This window comes from Amphibalanus amphitrite, unplaced genomic scaffold (assembly GCF_019059575.1).
Source record: "Amphibalanus amphitrite isolate SeventyFive unplaced genomic scaffold, NRLGWU_Aamphi_draft 000230F_arrow, whole genome shotgun sequence".
Classification (NCBI taxonomy): Eukaryota; Metazoa; Arthropoda; class Thecostraca; order Balanomorpha; family Balanidae; genus Amphibalanus; species Amphibalanus amphitrite.
The window spans coordinates 293,293-317,213 of NW_024881725.1; the positions used below are offsets into that span (position 1 = coordinate 293,293).

A 23,921-nucleotide genomic window follows, 5' to 3' on the forward strand; every position below is an offset into this window, starting at 1 on the left:
TCATATCGTGATGTCAAACTGATAGCGATGGATGTGCGATCAGTTGGCGCTAGGAATCTGTAGATAAATGTCGCTGGTTAAATGGCTGCTGGCAATTACGCCAGTGCTGGTCTTGGATAGAAAATGATTTCCGGGTTACTATTTACGTCTACGCTTGACGCATCGAAGATCGGATGAGCGGATGATGATAAGTGTTGAAAGATTTTGCGATGTTTAGGTACACTTCTTTGTTGCCATTTTATATTCTTTTACAACTATTTAATACATAGATAATTGCTTTTTTCTCATTTTATCTCGCCACAAATAACCGTGTGTCTCGTTTTATGTGTTTCAGGTGGCGAGCCGCTGTACCCGAACATCTTTAATCTGGCGCCGGGCAGTGATGTCAGCGTGAACGCCACTTGCGGAACGCAGACCAGCGAGGTAAGGGGATGAACGAGGTGGTCAGACTGGCAAGCTTAGGCATTTTCATTGTGGAACTGGACGCCACTCATGGAGTGCAGACCAGTAACACTAAAGAGCACCCTTAGCGACTTATGGGAGGTCGATTCACCTATCCAGGGCATTATCCATATTATCTCATAGAATTGGAAGGAAAAGTTCTAGAATGGAATAGAAATACCGACAAAAATGCTTCAAATTTAGGCTTCGGATGCCGGAAAAGAAACGGCTCGTTTTGGAATGTGATGCCATTTTCTAACCGGTCGAAAGCGGATGTTATCTAGTGACACCTCTACAAAGTCGCGTCCCGTTGGCCAGAGCCGATCACCCCTGTGAACGATTAGGACGTCCGTCCACAAAAGGGCCGCCTCTCCAGTCTGGCCTCCCACACAGGGCACGGCTACAGCGGGCGATAATTACATTCATCCAACTGAGCCGCCTACGAGCGCCGTCTGAGCGAGAAACCCATTACGTCTGACTGGGCTGACATCTCTTTTTACTCTCGGACCATCACCGCCACGGCCCATCGCCGACCCACGAAATCACCGACACCCGGCACGGATTAACCACTAACCCACCACTGACCTATGCCTAAAAACACCTATCCCCACTTAGCGATCCCAAATGACCGCCTTTGAAATCCACCTACAAACACTTTCCAATGGACACCTCACCAACCTAATAATGATCGCTGACCACAGACCATCCCCCGACCCACCACATCGCCCCTGTACCGGCCGGCGTCCATTCCACTCCGGGCCAACTCCGGTCACTTCCCGGACCGACCCCGGCCGCCGCGAGTGACAGCTCTGGCGCGGGCTCAAACCGGGCGCGGCCGCGGCCGATCTGACGCACCGGTGCCGGAAGAAGAGCAGCGTGTACCGAGCGTGGCGGACCGGGCGGCGGGCGATCCCCGGCCAGATCAGGGGCGTGCAGTTGGAGCGGTCCACTTCAGAGGAGCCGCCCGGCCGAGTGGATGGGCGGGGTGGGTGGACCGGCCGGCGGAGACGGGCGGCGCGCTGGGAGGCTGACAGACGCCGCCTGGACGCCCGACAGGCGCCGCCTGCACGCCGCCGAACGCGTCCGATAAGGGCGGAGGGTGTGTGCGGGCTGAATCCGGCCCACGCATTGAGTGAATTGAAATGAGATCGTTATGCCGACGGCGGGTGATGTGATCTTTACTCGGGACGGGTCGGTGGTCACTGGGTAATCAGATTGACCAAATATGAGGCGGATAGTAAGGGACCTACCCAGTGCTCGACATTGAGTAACGTGCCCCGTTGCGTAACCTGCTCGCGCTGAGCCAGTTTCATTCGTTACGGTGCGCCAAACTGGTTCTGCAAGTCGTGCCACTCATTTCTGAGTACGCCCATCATATCTTTACAGCGCTCCGACAGCGGCTGTCCGTCTTGATCATTTGACTTTACGCTCTAAAAATGTGAAATAAACTTGTCAAAACTAGTCGGTTGTAAATCTATCTTAAAAGCACATCGCGGTTATCGGCAAATACAGGCATGGCAAAAAGAGCGCAGCATTGTACCGTGCTGTATGTATGAACTGAAAGTGATTTGTATGCGCAGCATCATTCACACAATTACACACAGAGCCACGTCTCGCGTGCCGCTCTAAACGTCCGACACCTCTCCCCGTGTGTGGTCCCACGTGCCGCCGCATAAGACGACGTCTGGCAGTCTCATCAGATATCCAGGACAGGCGTCTGCGCTCCCAGTTTGGGCAGACGTCGCATCAGACATTCTGTGTCGGCCGTCACGTCTTCATCTGTCCCGAGACCCCACGGGCTGCTGGACGTTAGTGACGGGATGACACGGTTTGGGGGAGCCCGCCGCGACCCGGCGCTCCGAGAGGTCCCTCTGCCGGGTCACCCGGGTTGTCACTGAGCTCATAATTTAACGGTCCGTCTGTTTGGCTGGGTGTGTAAACAGAAGATTAGGCAGTACACCTTTTTGCATTTGAATTCAACCATTCGCCATAACTGTTTGAAGAGCCATTTCGACAATCCGCATTGAGCACAACTATTCCGGCGTGGTGTGTTTCATTTCAGCCATTCAGCAAAACAGATTGAACACTGAAATGAGCGATCTGCAAAACAGTTTAACAGTTCGCCAGACTTCAGCATAGAGGGAGCCAGCTCGGCATATGACGACTAGGTTCGACCATTGACGATTTGTTTTGCACAATGTCGAACCATTCGTTCAATGTCGAGTTGTAGAGGAAGATCGCCGAATAGTTTTGCACAATGGTGATTCTTTGTGACCAACCGCCCATTTGTAGCGCCACCTATATGGTGAATGTGTACAAACGTTTTGCCCAATGGTCAAAAGCTAACGCAAAAAGGTGTAGTACCGTTGGTCAAAACGCGTTCACTAATTAAATTCCAGCGATGTGTGCGCTGAAAGTTTATGAGTGATGATCGTTGAACCCGGTAATCTGGCGTGGAAACCGGGGCAATTTGTTTGTTATGATATTGTAGCATTGTCGCGTGGTGTTTAGACAGGACTCGTAATGAATTGACGTCCGTTGGATTCTGCCCGCGTCCGTGTCTTTCTTTCTGTCTGTGTGTGTCATTTTCCTCTGGCATCAACCCTTTTTAGTTCCTTATCATCGAAAATAATTTTCCACCTCAGCTGGTGATTATCAAATCAACTTTTGCACCCAATAACTCACAAATACAATATCAGAATGATCTTCCAAAACAGACTATAATGTCACGGTTCGTTTTGTTCAGTTTTCTGTTGAGTTTCAGTTTCGTTGAGTTATTTGCACCCAATAACTCACAAATACAATATCAGAATGATCTTCCAAAACAGGCTATAATGTCACGGTTCGTTTTGTTCAGTTTTCTGACGAGCCGTCCCATTTTCAGCCGTACTGCGAGCTCTCCAGTATTGTGTTCATGACTGGCGAGGAGTGCGGGATCTGTGACGGTCTCAGCAGTGACGTCAGTCGACGTCACCCCATCACCAACATCATTGACGGCACTGACGCCTGGTGGCAGGGCCCGACCCTGGAGCGGGGTCTGGACAGCCAGTGGATCACCATCGAGATGGACCTCAGACAGGTCGGTCACGGGTCACGGGTCAGGTCAGCGGGAGGGCTGGATGAGGGGGATGCTCGGATCGGTGACAGACGAATACATTGATTTCATCATCCTTATTTATATATTAATTAAGAATAAATTAAATATTTGTTTCATATCGGCAATATTTGATGATAAAATTAAGAATATGATTTTATTGTCGTATAATTGATATCATTTTAATGGCTCTAGTATAACTACATTCGCATCTTCGTGTAAAATCGTCCCGGTCACATGACAGTCACATGCGTCCCGGAATAAGCTTTGCAACCTTCCGATGAACTCAGAAGGCCGATCAGCTGATTTCATCGCCAATGCAGTTATCGTCATTGGAAACTGAATGGATGTCGCAATGTTTACCTAAGCAGCAGCCACATGACCGATTTTCTGGGACCGGAATTGACGATCACCAGTCTGTCAATAGAAACATCCTGTTACCGGTAGCCAACGGAGTACAGACCTCCAGAATTCGGTCATCATGTTGCGGCGAATTTTGCACATTTCTGAACGAAACGTCATTGCTATTCGATCCATCAAATAACAGACGTAAATTTATTTTTAATGCAAAGCTGACTGTCGCCAATGTAATGCAACCTACCTGCCTTTCTACCTGGAATGCACCTCTGCGCTACGTAAAACATTCACCGTCTCGCTCCTTTCCATAATCGTCTCACCTCCCCCCCCCCCGTTTCCACAGGAGTTTGAGGTGGCGTACGTGATCCTGAAGACGGCCGTGTCGCCAGCACCCGGCTCCTGGGTGTTGGAACGCTCCCTCACCGGCACCGACTATCAGCCGTGGCAGTACTTTGCCGCCAGCGACGCCGCCTGCCGCGAACACTTTGGTCTGGAGCCGACACCGGGCAAACCAAAGTACCGAGCGGCCGCAGAGGTGATCTGCACCAGCTACTTTTCCAAGCTGAACCCGCTGATGAAGGCGCAGGTACGAGAAACTCCTGGGGACAAGGATGACGTCATAGCGTGTAGCGAACGCACTGATGAGACGAGTGAACAACGCGCCGATGTTCGATGGGTTCGGTCACACCGTCTATTCATGATGTGGGATATTTGAATGTGGGAGGGACACTGTTTACCGGCTGGAACCGTAATATATGCATTCCGCTCTCACTTACCCAGGATGCATGAATAAGTGGGTTGATGCGCATTCCAATAGTGGGTTGATGCGCATTCCAATGGAGTTGAGTTTATAATCGGTCGCAGCCCGCAGGTCTGTTTGTCAAGGCATTAACTTGACTCATGAACATGGATTAGTTTTAGGTCTGAACTTCCTCCCACGCTGTTCGATGACGTCTCTGACACCGTCCCTCGCCCCTCGGCCCTCAGATTTACGTGCCGCTGATCACGGGTCGGCCCACCTCGGAGCGGCCCTCCCAGGAGCTCCTCGAGTTTGTGCGCGCCCGGTTCATCCGTCTCCGTCTGCGCGGAGTGCTCACCCTCAACTCGCACGAGCCGGCGCTGTTCGGTAGCCGACCCGACCCGCAGCTGCTGAGGTCGTACTTTTACTCGCTGAGTGAGGTGACGGTCGGAGGTCGGTGCGTGTGTAACGGCCACGCCACACTCTGTCCAGTGGCGCCGGAGACCGGGGTGAGTCTCAGTGGAGCTGAAGGTAACGCTGGCTCTAGGAGGGATCTGGGAAGGTTGCCTGTAGACGGGATGGTGTTTACAATTGTTATCCTCTTTGGCAAATGGCAATACCAGTCAAATCTGAAGCTACCTATTTAGCATTGTTTGCACAGACAGAGGCCCCGCTTGTCCTTTAGTTAGCCCTTTCACTGCATTTAGATCGTGTTGTCCCGGTTGTTTTGGCGTCAGTAAGTAGTCTAAACCACATAAAAATGCACCATGCCGCCAAGCACACCCAAAACCAGTTTTGTCGACTAAATAGGGATCGTTCGCGGGTTTAATGCCATCAACGACCGGTCCTCTGTTGCAGGATCAGCGATGTGAGTGCACTCACAATACGTGTGGCGCTACCTGCGACCGGTGCTGTCCCCTATACAACCAGCGCCCGTGGTCCCCGGGAGGCGGGTTCCCAGGGGCCTGTGAGAAATGTCAGTGTCACGGCCACGCAGAGGAGTGCTACTTTGATGACGATGTGGCGAGGGATAAGAAGAGTATCAACACATATGGGAAGTACGAGGGAGGAGGAGTCTGCCTCAACTGTCAGGTGAGAAAGTGTTACCGGGGATCGATAGAAGTTAATACCTACCCAACGTGTTTGGTGGGCATTTGGTTTGCAGCATTTTCCAGGATGTCGTCAGTATAATTATTCAGATAATATTCTTCATGGTTGCATGTTTTCTAATGATGATATGCGTACCAACTTACCCAATGCCGCTGTTCACTCCATAAGTGATACCTATCCTACAACTAGGTACAAGAATTAATAAGCTCGTAACCACCGTTTCAATTCGCCCCTTCAGATCACTCATTTTCAGTCACCAAGCCCCCTCTCCCCTTCACCTACAGCATTTCACGACGGGTATCAACTGCGAGTCGTGCCTGCCGGGCTACTACCGGCCCTCGGGAGTGTCTGCGGACGACCCTGAGCCGTGCCGGCGGTGCAGCTGCGGCGCAGAGGGCGCCACCGGCGACTGTGTGCCCGACGACAGTCGACTCAAGGAGGGTCAGGTCAGTGAAGTCCCGTACAAGTAGTTTGTATGGATTCCAAGGAGGATTCTATGTCATAAGCTTTTATACTTTTGATTTTACTGTGCAATGTCCATTGTGTATCCTGCGTAGTGCATACCATGTCCTAATCTTCCCAGCGCCTAGTAAGGTACCATGCATGCCCTCTCAAACGTCTGATGTGTGCCACTGTACTATGCTGTTATCAGTGTCTAGGAGTGAGCCATATCGTTCTTTCCTCTTTAGTACCCTGCCCTCCCCAGTGTCTGACCTGCCCCTCCCCCCTCTCCCTCTAGGTACCGGGCTCTTGCATATGCCGCGAGGGTTTCGCCGGCGAGCGGTGTGACCGCTGCGCCCGCGGCTACCGCGACTACCCGCGCTGTGAGCCCTGTCCCTGTGACGAGGCGGGGACCGTGGACGGAGAGTGTGACGGACAGAGCTGCCTCTGCAAGGTGAGAGTGTTAGAGTGAGGGTGGGAATGGAGAGGACGTGGCGTAGCTGAGGTGATTTTGCGCTTAGCCGTAACGTTACGGATAAGTCGAGTGGTGCTAGTTGTCATGAAATATGTTTTGTTTTCCCTGTCTGGCCCAGTAACGTCTATTTGTTACTGAACTTGTCATGCACTGTTTCGTCTTGTCTCAATTTAGCGGAAATCGAAATCCGATGGCGCTTTAACTCGAATTTCACCTCTCACCCCGTGACCTGACCTGACCTGACCTGAACTCCCCCTCTATAGGCCAACGTGCGCGGCGCCCGTTGTGACAGCTGCAAGCCGGGCTACTACAACCTGCAGGCGGACAATCCGGACGGCTGCACAGAGTGTTTCTGTTTCGGACTGACCAGTATCTGCAGCAGCTCCTACCTCGGCGTCGAGAACGTAGGTGGCGCTAGTGGCGCACTGGGCGGTAGGACAATGGGTAGGACGGTGGGTGAAGGATGACGCTTTAAACGGCATGTACTGTTTTGCTTATGCCAGAGTGATAAGCACATTTCAAGTAAATGCAGTTTGACGATTGTTAGCTAATATTTCTTTATGTCGTTTGTTCGGTTTATTTCCAGCTACTTTGAATGTTATTTTTCAATTTCCCAAGTTTATTTTCTTTACCGTCCTCGAATATAGTTACGTATTCAATCATTCGCATGTGCTGGTTGTGTGATGTTCTCTTCATCTAATCTTTAACAACTCACGACGTTGCTATCTGATGTCAGACATCACCCTTTACATCCCCCGTCTCTAGGTGACGTCGATCGTGCCGTGGACGGTGGTCTCACTCGACGGCTCCGTCTCCACTGAGCCCTACATGGACGGCACCATCCAGCTGGTAGCCAACGACGAGATGGCCGCCGACATCGGCGGCTACTACTGGCGGGCGCCGCAGGAGCTGCTCGGGCTCAGGGTGTACAGCTACGGCCAGCCGATGGAGTTCCACACCTCGTGGGTGGTGCGGCGAGGAGACACGGCTGGGAGACCCATAAAGGGACCCGATGTTATACTGGAGGTGAGTGGAGTGATAGGAGGGAGGCAGGGGGTATCGTGATGGGTGAGTGGATATAGGGGTGGCTCTGACAGAATCGTTCGACTAGAATTGTTTAACGTCTATTTCCCATGATGCTCTCGATAATTGAATTGGTGGTTTAGATTGGATGAAGGATGGGATATACCCCGTGTAAATTATATCGTCCACATTTTATGCACCGATACTTTTTTAAACATTTCTTTGTTTGCACTCAGCGCCGAACCGTAACTGCCGTACGCACTTTGAACGATGTCCTGTAACTACCATCTCCCTCCCTGGCCCAACTGACCTGACCCTCCCTTACCCCAGGGCGACGGTCTGCGGCTCGGATACGGCCACAACATGCATGACGACACGGAGGCACACATTAGCGCTCTGCTCACCGAGAAGAACTGGTACAGAATGTCCACCAAGGTAAACACGAATGAATGAATGAATGAATGAATGAATGAATGAATGAATGAATGAATGAATGAATGAATGAAGCTGAGAATCGTAAGAATCGGTATGTTCATTTTGGCATGTGGTGTCTTGTCGTTTTTATAAATAACATGCATTGTTCGATAAAGTATTTCGAGACAGTAGACAGTAGTTCGAGACGGGTGGCTATCAAAGCATACAAAAGTGCAGCGTACAATCCTCAAAGCATACAAAATCGTAACATACAACGCGCAAAACCTACAAAACAGGCCAGGTAGGGGACAGTCCAAACGTACAAAAGCGCAGCGTACAAAATTCCAACGTACTAAAGTTAACCGTCCAATGGGTAAAGCGTACAAAAGCAAATCAAACAATGCTCAGAACGTACAAAATTGGAACGTACAATGGCAGATCAAACAAACGCGTAACATACAAAATTGCAACCTACAAAACGAGATGATCGTATCATACAAAATCGCATCGTCTAAAATCGGAAGGTACAAAATGCCTCTGGTTGATGCCGGGTGAATTGATATTTAACGAGTCAGCCACCAGATGGGGTAATGGTGCTGTGGCAGTGGTTTTTTGGAAGCCACCAGGAAATAGAGTGGAATGCCACTAAGTCCCTTAGAAACACGATACTCTGGACGCTGCACCGGCCGGCTATCGACGCTGCGGGCGGTCGGAGGGTGCCGAGGGGAATGGTTCCGAGCAGGCGGGAACACGATACCTCTGAACGCTGCACCGGCCGACTATCGACGCTGCGGGTGCCGCGGGGACCGGTGCCGAGCAGGCGACGAGGAGAAGCGGGCATCAAGACCGTGAGATATATATTATATTGGCGGGTGTGCATATGTAGGTAAATGAGGTATGCAACACCTTTATCCTTGATCACCCCCCCCCCCCTACCCACGCCCTGCTGGGGGGGGCTGTTTGAACAACCCCTCTGGTTTCTCGCGAATATCTAAAAAACGGCGGCTCAGGATGCCGCCGTGTTTTGCACACCTTATATCATAATCTTTTCTACACCTTCTGTGAAAACTTCAGACCAAAGTCATCCAAGGTCAGGTCACCATATCACTTCAAGTGACCTTACTACATGAAAAGTTTCAATGCCTGTCACAGCTACATCGAGTGGCTGATCACTTTGAAACTTTGAGCAACTGATAAAACAACAGTATATATGTTACAGGCAATGTGTGGAATTAGGCATTCAATAGAATGCCTGACCGACCAGGCATTCTATAGAATCCCTAGGTATTCTATAGAATGCCTGAACCACCAGGCATTCTATAGAATCCCTAGGCATTCTAGAGAATGCCTGATTTTCAGGCATTCTATAGAATGCCTAGGAAATACACGTATCTTTCCAACAATTTAGTGTAGGTTGTATAAGATTATGAGCACAGACCGATATGTACATTATTATTTTCTGCCTGGCTACCTTTCGGTCAGCTATTAATGTTCATTCAGTCAAATGTTCATTCATTCATTCATGTTCATTCAGTGAGTTTTTCCGGTCAGGTATTCAATCTAACCTTATTAGGTCAAATTGTAGATTATCTTTCAGGTTTTCATTCTCAGAGTAGGTACATAGTATTTATCTTAACGCTAGAAAGACGATGGTGGTAATGTCAATATCGGAAATGCTTTTGGTAAAAAAGTTGCACAGAAAAAAGTTTGGTAAGTCGTCCATTTTTGAGGGTGTTTGCCCTCTTAATGTCGAACGATCGATTTAGGTCAAACTGGAGAAAACAACTACGAGCCAAAAATGGCCAAAAATTTGCCTGACCTAAAAATGGCTTAGCTATTTGTTTTAGATTTGGCATCCTTTCGAACACTGCCAAAGCATTACTGGTGTAAAATTTCGTAATTTTGACGACCATTCGAACACCGCATGGCCCAGAAGTCAAGCTGGAAGGGGAGATTGAACAACACTTTATCCGGCTCTTGTTACGGCCGGGCCACCGCCCGGACGTGGAGTAGAATAATAAGCCATTTATTCAGGTTATTCCCTGACATTACAGTGTAGGTTGAGCTGTCCATGTATATTGAGAGTCGTTACACGAAGTGCTTATGACGACATAAGATGTGACCTTTTGCTATATTCTTCATCTTCATTTCTAACATCAGAACAAAGCCATCGTCATTCGCAATCACTTTCGATTCAAGCCTACGTTCCACCCACCCAGCCAACACTCTACTAGTGCAGCTTCGTATCTGTAGCAACATAACCCTCCGAGCGATAACCGTTTAAGCGACTGGTTGACCCGTCCCTTGCGCCGTGGCTCTCCCGCGCCAACGGGATTGGATCAGTTGCTGTTTGCGGCGCACCATTTGGTGGTCGGCATAGCCCAATTTCTCCCTCGCTTCCTCTCATCTCATTGCCCTGAAATGGTGTAAGGTGACGACCGACCTAGGCCAACAAAGAAAATTAGGTAAATAAATAGCATTACCGCCACTAACCCCTAAATTTCGAAGTGTTGTTTCGGAAAATCAAAATACTTAGGCATTCTATAGAATGCCTGGGAGCATTCTATAGAATGCCTGGGAGCTTAAGCCAGGCATTCTATAGAATGCCTAAGCAGTCAGGGATTCTATAGAATGCCTAGGGATTCTATATTCATATGTGAGCCAACCACTTTTTGAGTGGTTAACCTAGCAAACATTGTAAATGTGTTCAACAGGATGTTTACAGTGAGGGTTGAACTTGAAAAGACGATGGGATGGGACCGCGGCCGGAATTAGCGCGACATTGGTGGATTTGCCGCCCTTTCCCAAACTTAGTTAGAATGTTCCACGTAGTTCAGAAATGTCCATGGACCACGAATCTGCAAATATTTTTCATCCATGGTGTACAGCGTCCGCGCCACATCAGCCCAAATACAAATGTGACAAGCATCGTAGACCCGTTTTCGTACGGAGAAAAGTAGCAGCTAATGTAGGTAAGAAAAAATATATATTAGACGCCTTTATCAATATTTTCGGGTTCTAACCTGATAGTTTAGACTATGGGCTTCACGATGGAAAGAAAAACTTATAGCGGAATATATAAATACGCTTCAAATGTTAAGTTTTTAGGTGCTTTTAAAATTGTGAGTTAATTTTACTGTTATAAACATTCTAGAATGCCGATATAAAACGTCCCGTTAGGTCGCGCTCTTCTTTTATCAATATGGTCTTTACCGATCAATTGGCTTTCAGAAAATGTATAATTTAGCTGCTTCAGCCTGCTACATCGAAAATGAGGGGCATTTTTGTTTTTACTTCAGGTCGCCGGCGCTGGCCGTGCGCGGTTACCACGAGCCGGCCGGAACCTGGGAGTAACAGATCCTCCTAGGAGTCGAGCAAGGTTGCCAAGTGCCAACTATACTTAATCCTCGCCGGCCGACAAACACGCTGGCGATAGAGAGCTGAAACTTGGCATACCTGACCTTTGATTCAAGCCGAATCTTTTAACACCAACCGCATTTTTGGGTCAGGTCAGGTCACTGACCTATGACGTCATAAAAGAACCTCTGCACGGTCTTCAGATGTCGCAGCTTCGCAACGCCCTCACTGCCAGAGGAGATGTCACAGGGAAATGAAACTTGCAGGATCTAGTATCCATTATGAGTCTCACGATTTGTATATCTCGGATTTTTCCTAAAGGTCATATGAGGTCAGGTTATTTTCGTGACCTCACCATTATAATATAAGTCAATGGGGAAAAATGAAAACTGCTATTCTGGCGCCGGGAACGATCTCCAACTATCTCAAGCACACAGAATCGTGATTTGATGCACTCTTTGCAAGGTTAGATGCCTCACTTTTGCAATGTTGACCTTGTGTGACGTCATTTATGACGTCATCAAGGTCATATTAGTTTTTCGTCAATAACTCTTGATCAAATTAACCCGCGCACCGACGGGGGTCTGCGCCAACTTCGTACCGACGGGGGGGGGCGGATGACCGCCCCCCCCCCTGAGATCTCGAGAACGAAGCAAGATAGCGACAAGCGGTAAACGGCATCGGTTACGCACGGTCAAGATCTACAATTTTTACTAAGGTCATTTTCAGGTCAGGTCAAAGATGACGTCACAGGGGTCGAAAAAGTCAAAATGGCGGCGCTAGATATGGAGAGAGTTTTTCTCGAATAACTTTCGAATTAGTCAAGATAGGAACAAACTAAGAGCATCATCGTGATCCTCTCGTCAATCCGCATCGAATGATATATATGTTGACCTCGAAAGGTCAAGGTCAAAGGTTGACCTCAGGTCACGTGACCTCGAGGTCATCATGTATATCATTCGATGCGTCTTGACGAGCTGAACACAATGAGACCATCCACGCCTCTGTATCTTGTTCCTGTACGGAGTTATTGGCCAAAAACCTTTGGTGACCTTTGATGACGTCACATGACCTCACAGCTGCCCAACAGCAAAACAGACCTCAAGGTAGTGAAGGTTTATCGTATATGAAGTCATTTATGGTATATGGGGCGATTCCGACCCGTTTTAGTGGTAAAAACAGGGAGTTGATTTTTGCCCCATTGACTTATAATGGGGAGGTCGCGAAATTGACCTGACCTTAGGTCACCGATATCAAAATTCCGAGATATACAAATTGTAGCTCCTAATGACCTAATAATATCCTGCGACTTTCAAAGTCCTCCGACATCTACTGTAGCTCTGGCACGGTGACAAAGTTGCGAAAAAGTGACTTGAGGTTGGGTCATTCAAAGTGACCTGGTGACCTGACCTTAAAAGGTAGGAGGTTCAAACTTGCACACCATGTGTAAAATTGATGAGGTTATAGTCATACCAAATTTCGCGGCGCTACGCGCCGCGGTTTTCCCGCTATTTGCGAAAAACCTCAGGGGGGCGGATATCCGCCCCCCCCCCCCCGTCGGTGCGCGGGTTAAGCTAGCGAGTCGCGAAAGCCACCAATGGACTCAGGAAGACCTGCCGAATCGAATTATATGCGACATGACCTCTTTCGACCAACTTCGTGACCTAGGGGTGCTGACCTGACCTTGACCTGAGGTCAACACCCTAAGTTGACCTGACCCGAACAAAAAGTATATCATTCGACGCGCCTGAGCGAGGCGAACACGATGCTGCCAAAATCGCGGCTCTGCGGCCGTTTTTTGCGAAGTGTTTCACCAAAAACTGAACCGTACCTTGGGGCACTTGACCTGACCTCAGAGGTCACTGGTTGACCTTGGACCTTAAAATCGGGTACCAATCTCTGCGTTCCGTAACGGCGCATACGCTCGATTTTTCCGCGACGCACTAGCTCCACCAGGGGCGAAACGGCGAGGGGGGTCGTACCCGCCCCCCCCCCCCCCCTCGGCCGGCGCGTATGTAGAAAACCAATAGGTCCGGCGAGGGTTAAGTTTTGTCCGGAAATATCCGTACCTGCTATCGGAGTGTCTGATACACTTTTTTGACCCTCACTTAATTTGTTATATAGTCCATCAGGCTATCAGATTCCCATCATGGTTTTGGTGGCTACATTATTTGCTTATCGGAATTTCCGGTGCCGTCATGACTTGACCTGGCAGGTGATGCCATCTGATCACGTGACCGAACCGAGTCGAGGTCAACGCAGTTCAACTGATTAATTAATTAATTAATTAATTAATTAATTAATTAATTTATTAAATGACTATTCATTATTTAATCAAATTTACCAGAAATTGCTTCGGAAGTACACCGACTACCATTTGTATGATTCTATCATCCCTTTCATGTGAAAAGCGGGCACGAAACACGAAAAAGTACCGATGTCGCGCTAATTCTCGCTCCGGTCCCATTGTGCATTGTGAGAAATAGTTTAAGTGCCTATGCTACATATTTTGCGACCGATACCCCCTGAACCCGATTACGAATCGCTGACGAAGTTTTGTAAATACAATTTGAAAGCTCCGACCCGAACGATTTCTTGTGGAGTAAAGCTCTCATTCACTTATTACATTAACAAACTCCACAGTCCACATCATGTCCTTAAGTGTTACTAAGCTGTTGGTGGCGGTAAACACCCATTTGGATGTCGGCGGTGACGCCTAATGGTTGAGCTGACCTGACCCGACCTACCCAAAATGCATGGATACCTACATCGTCTTTGATCAAAACTAGCACGAAATTCGAAATCAGAACCCCGAAAAAACTCCATAACAACCTCACTTTAAAAAATTAAAATAGGCCACGATTTCCCTGACTTTTAAGTCATTTACCCGAATTGAAAGGCCAACTAATGACCGGCGATTTTAAAATCGGGTAATCGGCTTCCTTTGGTTACGGGTAGGACATTCATGTTTTCGCGAAGCTACAGTTCGGTTAGGGACTGAACGATTGGGGATCCAACAGAATTCCCCCCCCCCCCAATATATGCTAGCGGCTGAAAACGCGGTCACGGAAGGGGTTTCAAAGAGCATACAAACACATAAGTCCTTAATCCTCGCCCGTACTGGTGTTTTGTCAGCCGCGAACGTATATGGGGGGGGGGGGTCCGTTGGACACCCCTTTGCCGTTCGGTCCCAGATCAATTCCCTTGGCCCTTGGTTCTTTGGTAATTTCTCGTTATTACTTTACTTACGATCATGCTGAATATATTTGTTACATCGATCTTTCTCGTACGACCAATAACGTACTCGTATTATAAAATGGATGTCACCAATCACCATCAAGTTATACGCCAAAATGTGGGTACCCATAAAACATGTCATATTACACGATATAGCCAACTTTGATTTTCGAGGATATGCTCTTACCTGGATGACCTAACCTGACCTGACATTGACCTTGACCTGACCTATGCTTAGGTGATCCCTGCTTAAATCTGACGCTTGTGTAGCACTCAGATGAAAAATTGTGCACAATCCTGGCAGAGTTTGTTACCAGAGACGCCCAGTTCGAGGTTTAAAGTCAATGCTATTAAAAGCCTAATTTCAGGTATTTGAAATAATGTTGAACCGACCTGTGACCTCGGAACTCCACTTGAAGGTACTCATCAGAAGCATCTCGTCGCGTTATTTTGTTTGCTGCCTCGCCCGTTTCGCTGCGCCTCGAGCTATGGGCTATGGGCTATGGGTTCTCGAGCTATGGGCTGGGAAAGTTTACCCCCCCCCCCTCCCACCCCCACCCAGCAAGTAGTGTGTGGCGAAATACTCAAGCAACTGCCGGGTTAACCCTCGCCCGTATTGGTGTTTTGCCAACCTCGAACGTACAGGGTGTCCCATAAGTTCGTTCTCACCTTATATTTGCATGTAAAACAGAGTACATTGCGTTTTGATATGTTTATAACCCCTCAATGTGCTCCCCATTTCATAGGCAAACACATGAATACATGCTGCGACATGCCAACTGGCATGTTTGGCAGCATAGCAGGCTTGAAGTTAGCCCAGACTGACTTGGCATGCGCCGTGAGCTCCTCAATGCTGAAACACCGCTTCGCTTCGACGAGCCTCGATTTCTATATTCCCAACACATTTTTATGAAATTTGGATCCGATGAGTTGGCTGGGATGTGATCTTACCACACACGCCTATCACAGTCTCCTGGCACTGCTTCTAAGCTTTGCTTGACCTGTGCACTGATGCACTGTCGTGCTTGAAGATGAGACTACGACCTCCCGGATGCCATTTTCTCCTAAAAAGATGTGGTCATACTTGCGGTTCGAGTTAAGCTAGAAAGCTGAAACTCCTACTAGATCTTCTTGGAGAAGCATTCTGCGTCCCAAGACTGTTTCTGGAGTATCAATCGCATTGTGCATCAGCGTCTGGACGCATATTACCCCACTTTACCGTGACCCTGGCCTTTTGCATAGGAATAAAGCGGGATGACAAAAAAGCCTTTTACGTCGCCCATATGGGACCGATTTGGGGTTTGCACCGGTGGTTTATCTCGAGCACGGACTAGGTAGTCCAGATGACCACATTGATGTCATCGGCCCTTCAGTTTTTTTAGCCTCAGGCATAACGAAACACATGTTTGGCCATTTTAAGACGTTTTTGACTGTTTTGAGCCCTCCGGTAAGTAGAGCTTAAGTCACCTTGAGTTAGGTACCCCGAAATGATACTCTTAGACAGCTGGTAATGCATCCTGAAAAGCCTGTTTACCAACTTGCTAACGCTAAGACCTTTTTGACGGCCATTTTGGCGCCACACAGTTTTGGCCACATGGCTCACTCGTGAAAGCTGACAAAAAAGAGCGTAAACTTTCAGCGATTGACTCCCGACAAATCATCGGCGTCACTTGTTGACTGTGCGTCCAGTTAGCGACAGACATTGGCTACATACTGGATGGCCTCAATCACCCTCAACCGTCGTGAATGGCCCAGTGTGGACTAAATACCGAGACGTTCCCGTGTCGGAGACCTCTATGTTGTGGCGTAAGCCGTCTCCACAGGAAGTGAACTCTCTGGCAAAAAATATTTTGTCTAGACGAATTAGTTACCGTGGAGCACATTCACAGTTGCCATGGCAACCCCAAAAGCTCAGTTACAAAATAAATTAAGCGTGGCTTTAAATAAGAGAGCCTCTAAAAGAAAAATTTAGGTGAGAAGGAACTTATGGGACACCCTGTATAGGGGGGGGGGGGTCCGTTGGACCGCCCCCCCTTGCCGTTTGGCCCCTGATCGAGCTAGAGCTTCGAGAAAAAAAAACAAGCGTGCTGCTCGTGACGAGAGGAAGCCGGGGTGATACCCAATTTTAAGGTCCTAGGTCATTGGTTGACTTTCCAGGTCAGGTCAATGACCCACATGTCTGGAAAATCGGGACCTGTTAGGACATCGTAAAGTGAGGTTGATAAGGGGTTTTTCGGGGTGCTGATCACAAATTTCATGTTAGTTTTGATCACAGATGATGTATTAACCCTCGCCGGCACAGGGGGGGTTGATGCAACCCCCCCCTAAGGTTTTTCGCGAATAACTCACGTAAAAAGCGGCTGATCGCGACGGAACTTTCAGTACCCTCGCATTGATCAATTTTACGCCTACCCTGAAAATTTCATGACCCTGACCCAAATGACCTTTGACCTGTGACCTCTTTTCCGAGACCATGTTTGGCCGGAATCGCGATTCGGCGTATGTCGGCTCGCATTAGCCGCGCGTTTGCAAGCTTTTCGTGGTTTCAAACGTTCAAACATGTGATTTGATGTTGCTCCCATACATTAGGGTGGGTGTCAAGGTCACCTGAAGGTCAGGTCAGGTCATTGACCTTTGCTGACCTCGGGTGACCTCGGTTCACTTTTTCGACTTTTACATGTTTCTAGGCTAGTTGTTGGAGCTGAATTCGAATTTAGCAACCATTTGAACATTTACGAAGTAGTTTTGGTGCCTTCGTAACATGTTACGAAGCTGTCAGAGGCGGTTGACACGTATTACGAATACCCGTCACAACCCCTACCGGTTGACCTGACCTGACCTGACCCAACCTGGTCTAAATGCTTGAAGACATCATTTCTGATCAAAACTAACACGATATTCGTGATCAGCACCCCGGAAAACCACATAGCAGCCACACTTTACGACTTTCTAACAGGTCCCGATTTTCCCGGTTTTCGGGTCATTGACCTGACCTGGAAGGTCACCCGATGACCTAGTACCTTAAAATTGGGTATCATCGGCTTCTTCTCGTGACGGGAAACACGCTCGTTTTTCCGCGAAGCTCTAGCTCGATCAGGGGCCAAACGCGAGGGGGGCCGTACCACCCCCCCCCCCTTGTGCCGTCGAAGGACGCAAAATGGCCTGTGCCGGCGAGGGTTAATGCATTTAGGCCAGGTCAGGTCAGGTCAGGTCAGGCCAACCAGTAGACGTCCTGCCAGGTATTCATAGTACGTGTCAACCGTTACTGACAGCTTCGTACCATGTTACGAAGACACCAAAACAACTTCGTAAATGTTCAAATGGTTGCTTAATTCGAAATCAGCTCCAAAAAGTAGCCCATAAACATGTAAAACTCGAAGAAGTGAACCTAGGTCATCAAAGGTCAATGACCTGACCTGACCTTCAGGTGACCTTGACACCCACCATAATGCATGGGACCAACATCATATCACATTTTTGAATGCTTGAAACCGCAAAAAATACTGCAAACTCGCGTCTAATACGAGCCGACATACGCCGAATCGCGATTCCGGCCAAACATGGTCTCGAAAAATAGGCCACAGGTCAAGGTTCATTTGGGACAGGGTCATGAAATTTTAAGGGTAGGTGTACAATTGATTGACTCGACAGTACTGAAAGTTTCATCGCGATCGATCGCTTTTTACGCGAGTTATTCGCGAAAAACCATGGGGGTGGGGGTCCGTTCGACCCCCCCCCCCCTATATGGGCGAGGGTTAAGTCATTTAAATTTCTTTTGCAGTTTTCAATTTAATTTACGAATTATGTTCCGGCAGCTATGGTCAAAATAAACAGAATGCAGCTCAATGTACTAAGCGCCACTCCGTTCTCCGGCCCGCAGAGAGCGGGAATGTAAGTCAGGCACGGCCTTGGACGTTTCCTCTGGGGCCGCGCCGTCTGCCGAGGGAGGGGAGACCTTGCCCAGTCTGAGGGAGGGGGACGACGGCGCCACCGGGACGCCCCGTCGCTCCGAGACCGGCGCTCACTGTATAAACAAGCAAAAAACGCTGGCCGTGCAAAGCTTGGCTATGCTTTGACAGAGGAGACATCTAGCGGAATATTTCGTAACTACGCAAACTTCTAACAAAGATGTCGCTTGAAGCGCAGTTGAGATTGTAGGTTTTGATCCAACTGAAAATTGACATCTCAAGGACGACGAAATGATGTAAATTTATATGAAATGGTTTTGTATGATGCGTACTTTGATTAATGCCATTAATTTTCCACTGCCTTTTTGTGTGAAACGATTTTGTACCTTGCGATTTTGTATGACACAATTTTGTATGCTGCGCTTTTGTATGTTTTGGCTGTCCCCTACCCGGCCTGTTTTGTAGGTTTTGCGCGTTGTATGTTACGATTCTGTATGTTTTGATGATTGTATGATAAGATTTTGTATGCTTTGATATGGAGCCGTTCGAGACAAATGCTTGTTTTAAACAGGCGACAGCGATTCATGCAAATACAAGAACCTTCATACCCCCTCAGGTGAACCGTATCGCTCGACGTCGCCGTGAAAAGTACGACCGCGGCCTGGTCAGCCGGCGTCAGCTGATGAGGGTATTGGGCAACATGACCCGGCTGCTGGTCAGGGCCAAGTACCACAGCGACCAGATTGAGGGAGGGTGAGTGAACAGCGACTAAGACCTCCCCTACCAGTAGATGGTGCAGAATGATATGGGAAAACTGATAACCATGTACCTTGATTCTTGGTTTTGTGTTAGTTAGTGATTCAAAATACAGCAGAACTAGTAAAGGTGCTATAAATATAACTGGGAAACTATATTTTGTGTTTCATATGAATGAACACTTTTTCCAAATTAGGCAGTAAAGAGCACATAAATATACGTATAACGTATAAGCACGAGAATAAGCCCCCTGAGTGACCCGACCTGCCCGTTCTTCCTCACAGCCTGCACGACTTTGTTCTGAAGATCGCGTCGGAGAGTTCCATCAGCTCGGAGCGCACCACCTCTGTGGAGCAGTGCGACTGTCCTCCGGGCTACGCGGGCCTCTCGTGCGAGCTGTGTGACTTCGGGTACCGGCGGCTGAACGGCACGCTTTTCAGGGGCGAGTGTGTGCCGTGCGACTGTCACGGGCACGCCGCCGACTGCGACCCCTACACCGGACAGTGTAGCGTGAGTAGGGGGAATGAAGGAGGATAGGAGAGAGAGAGAGAGAGAGAGAGAGAGAGAGAGAGAGAGAGAGAGAGAGAGAGAGAGAGAGAGAGAGAGAGACGTGGAGACAAGCCCTTCCGGAGGAGGGAATGAATTTTATTACTGTTTCGAGTTAGTAGCGAGAAGCATAAGTGGACAATAAGCTGTTGATAATTGAATGACTTTTCATACAGATATATTGTATGAAAACTCATTCAATCACTGAAAAAGTATGCTTTTCAATATTCATGTCGATTCGTGAATGATGAACATAGGGGGCTTTAGATGAACTGATTCGTGTATATGTACTGTATAAGTCTTGCCTTCGAGGGAACAAAGGCGGCTTTGTTGCACCACATTTCAAGTGCATATGCTATCGGGGGATGGTAAGTGCCACTCCTGATCACCACATTGTAGCACATGGGTACGTACTGTGTTGTATGCATGCAACGATGCAGGGAAGTACCTTCTTCAATTGACTCATCAGCACACGTTTAAGTTTACTTTTGTTGGTATTGTGATTAGATACTTGCCGGAATATGAAGACGTTTTCGTTTAGCTAGTCGCGGTAGGCATTATATGTCATTGCCTTGTAAACACAAATAGCATATTGAATCTATCTGTATCTCCTTTCGTCTCCTCAGGAGTGTTTGCACAACACAGTTGGGGACAACTGTGAGCTGTGTGCCCCCGGTTACTATGGTGAAGCCGTGCGGGGCACTGCGGACGCCTGCCGGCCGTGCGCCTGCCCCACGGAGGCAGGGGAGGGCGGACTGTCGGCCTCCTGTCTGACCGAGCCCGGAGGGGAGGACTACGTGTGCACCGCCTGTCCGCCAGGACACGAGGGCAAACACTGCGAACGGTGAGAAAACTAACGGCGCGATCGGCTTCTTATGATTTTGAAACATTCTATTCCCAGCAATTTCTTATCCTAGCCACCAATACGATGTCTATCATTCGGCGCCGAATGTGTCGATTACGATAAGCTAGGAGTACCGCATCGTCATCTTCTAGCGCTACGTTAAACTTTCGGTCCAAGCCTACACCATTAACCCGGTCGGGTAGGATGGTCAGATTCGAGACCGGTAAATAGTGTATCGATGATTATATTTTATACCTCGTTGAAAGCTGGAAGCGAATTTGTAAATCTCCTGAACCCTTCAAAATTGTTTTTCGTCCCATTCGGCAACAAGGATCTCGTCTCACAAATGTCTCGTTGAATTATTTACTGCCCAATTCTGATCGTGACAACCGTGTTGACGCATTTTCTTCTTGCAAACAGATGACTAATTGGAATGTCTTTATTGCCACAGTAACGAGAATATGTCACAGTAACGAGATTATCGTAACGAGGCACCTATAAATCTACTCTGGTATAATCCACATTTTTACCCGGCACATGTTTATCTCTTCACCTGTCGTCTCACTTCCCTCCCTGCTATCTCCGAGGGTCATCTCTCCTAACACAGCCCCCTGACCCGACGTCCCTTTGTCCCCAGGTGCGGCGCCGGTCACTACGGCTCGCCGCTGACCCCGGGCGGCTCGTGCCGGCCCTGCGACTGTAGCGGCATGGCTGACCTCTCTGACCCCGAGGCCTGTGACCCGCTGACCGGAGAGTGCCTCCTGTGTCAGGGCCACACGGCCGGATGGCACTGTGAGGTCTGCCAGGACGGATTCTATGCAGACGCTGACACCGGACTGTGTCGACGTGAGTGAAAGTGGAATGTCATGGTTGTGATGGCATTGCCATGCTTTAGTGATAATGTGTTTCTGTGGTTGGTTTATATGTATAAAAAAACATTTATTTGTATACTTATATTGACATTTTGCAGCAAACTATACGAGACCTGTCAAAGGATCATGCTTTTTTAAATTAAATCACGGTAAAATGAATTTTTAGCAGCAGCTAAAAACAAAAAAAAAAAAACTCAAATATATCAAGGAAGGTCATGAAATTAGAGACTGCTGTTGGCGTAAGCTAATCTTGTGTTTGTTACGTTTTCAGCCTGCGAGTGCGGCATGTTTGGCTCTACGAGCCCGATCTGTGACCAGGAGACGGGCCAGTGCTCCTGCAAGGAGCTGTTTGTCGGCACCAAGTGCGACCGCTGTCAGGTCAGTCCTAAACGACACGCCATGAATGGGGGAAACACGGGTAGCTGCTTCAACGATAAAGTAGATCGACCCGACTACTAGCAGCCTGTTAACTCTTGCTCGACAAATAATAGCTGAGCGTCAGAAGATCAAGCATACCATATGCTGTGACGCATTTACAATCTACCAAGCTGCACAGCTGCACACTCAAAATTAAGTGTTCTGTCTTGACCCCTTCGTGCTAAGCGTTTGATGTATGAAATATTTAATTGTGCACGTCCTTTCCAGAACCGCGGCGGTAACATCGAGGCCGACTGCCTGGAGTGTTTTTGTGACCTGGCGGGCAGTCTGGGTCCGCTCTGTGACCCCAGCTCGGGTCAGTGTCAGTGTCGGGCCGGTGTCACCGGTGTCAACTGCACCGAGTGTCTGCCCGAGCACTACGGGTTCGGCCAGGACGAGGGCTGCGTCGGTGAGTACCTCAAGGGCGTGTGGTGGTGGGATGAGTGTCAGATAGAGGTGAGAAATAGACGGATGTGTCAGATAGTAGTGACAAAGTGATAAAGCTGTCGTGATATGAGGCGGGGGTGTATGTCAATTCAATATGAGTGATATGAGGCGGGGGTGTATGTCAATTCAACGGAACATGGTGATGTCATTAAAGGTGTCCTGATACGGCTTCGGAGCAAATGTCTCAAATAATCTGAAGCTTGGTCTTAGTAAAAGGTTTACAGTCGATAAAACGCTTCAGCGAGCGTCGAGCGAAGTTCCTTTTCTGACGGAGAAAAGATAAGGAACTCCCGAATAGCTCAACAAGTACGTTAGAAACTTACAAATGACGAAGTTTCCTAAATTACTGCGACGTATTTTTTAGTACGGTGGTTGCAGGCTGTGGCCTAAGTTTATTTGTGAAAGTCGGTACCTTTTGATCCCAAACTTCTCCGGTCAATTTTTCAGTACCAGAGCGATTTATATGCATGCAAGCCATCTTTATCCCATCCAAGCTGGCGACTGCTTTAATCTCATGCAACAACAAATTGCGATGCTGAATTAGCCCGATTTATTCGCTGCTCGCTCGGCTGCATCTGAAGGAAGCTTGAAGACGTTCAGACGAGCCTCAGCTACTACTTCTTTTATTTAGCGTGTTGATGATACGCCAGGCTATCATGCATTCCGCCACCTGCGATTATTTGGCATGAGTCTCGCATTAGGGCGGCACAGCCAGGTAGCACTCCATCACTGGCTTCCTGTCTCAAATGACCGCACCATGTTCTTTATTTATTCCCACCCGGCTACTCGGGTCGGTGACGACCAGTAGTCACGCGATCAGGGCGCCGAGCAATGCTCATCCCTCGAGAGCAGACAGAGCCGTGCCGGGGAATTTGTCCGTGTTCGTGAATGTACGCTCACAATTAGCGGCTCTGTATCCAGTCAGTCACACTCCAGTTCCACACAATAGGTCCGGGTCGGACAGCGGACCGCATACGTCGACCCCATCGAAGGAATGTGGGACGGGAGCACTCCGCTCGCCGCCTTTGCCTCCATTGACCCCTGGCCACAGCTCGGGGGTACGAGGGATAGCCCACCACACGTGCAGAGAGCACTCCTCTCGCCGCCCGGCTGTCCCTGCAGGTTGCACCGGGGTACGACCTGCCCGCCGCGCGTGGTGACCACAGCTCAGGAGTCTGACTTCCCCGCCGCGCGTGCAGGAAAGCGCTCGGTGACATCCTTTCAGCCGCTTAGAATAGGATTATCCTTTGTGGTAAACCACCTACGTGTGTTGGCTCCAGCCACAGGACTAGTTGGGTGGATCTGTGTGTACTGTGTACTATGAGGTGAAAGGGTCGTGGATTGGCGGGATTCTGGCCCAAGTCGGGCTTTGCAGGAGCTGAGTAGATTGTAGGAATTTGAGTTCCGTGAGAAAAGAGATTCTATGGGATGTTTGGAGTAGTC

At 48.8% G+C, this 23,921-nt stretch overlaps 1 protein-coding gene across 1 annotated transcript in view; it reads left to right on the forward strand.

Annotated features, from left to right (window-relative positions):
* The first annotated feature begins 431 nt into the window (after window positions 1–431).
* LOC122385761 (laminin subunit alpha-1-like) overlaps window positions 432–23,921 on the forward strand; it is a 60,015-nt gene continuing 36,525 nt past the window's right edge. The window contains exons 1-16 of the mRNA XM_043374247.1: window positions 432–443; window positions 3,326–3,520; window positions 4,236–4,478; window positions 4,880–5,140; window positions 5,490–5,723; window positions 6,026–6,187; window positions 6,481–6,636; window positions 6,921–7,061; window positions 7,423–7,683; window positions 8,011–8,115; window positions 19,213–19,349; window positions 19,637–19,862; window positions 20,525–20,742; window positions 21,380–21,588; window positions 21,886–21,992; window positions 22,260–22,440. Of these exons, the coding sequence (XP_043230182.1) occupies window positions 432–443; window positions 3,326–3,520; window positions 4,236–4,478; window positions 4,880–5,140; window positions 5,490–5,723; window positions 6,026–6,187; window positions 6,481–6,636; window positions 6,921–7,061; window positions 7,423–7,683; window positions 8,011–8,115; window positions 19,213–19,349; window positions 19,637–19,862; window positions 20,525–20,742; window positions 21,380–21,588; window positions 21,886–21,992; window positions 22,260–22,440 (2,848 nt within the window). The remainder of the gene's footprint in view (window positions 444–3,325; window positions 3,521–4,235; window positions 4,479–4,879; window positions 5,141–5,489; window positions 5,724–6,025; window positions 6,188–6,480; window positions 6,637–6,920; window positions 7,062–7,422; window positions 7,684–8,010; window positions 8,116–19,212; window positions 19,350–19,636; window positions 19,863–20,524; window positions 20,743–21,379; window positions 21,589–21,885; window positions 21,993–22,259; window positions 22,441–23,921) is intronic.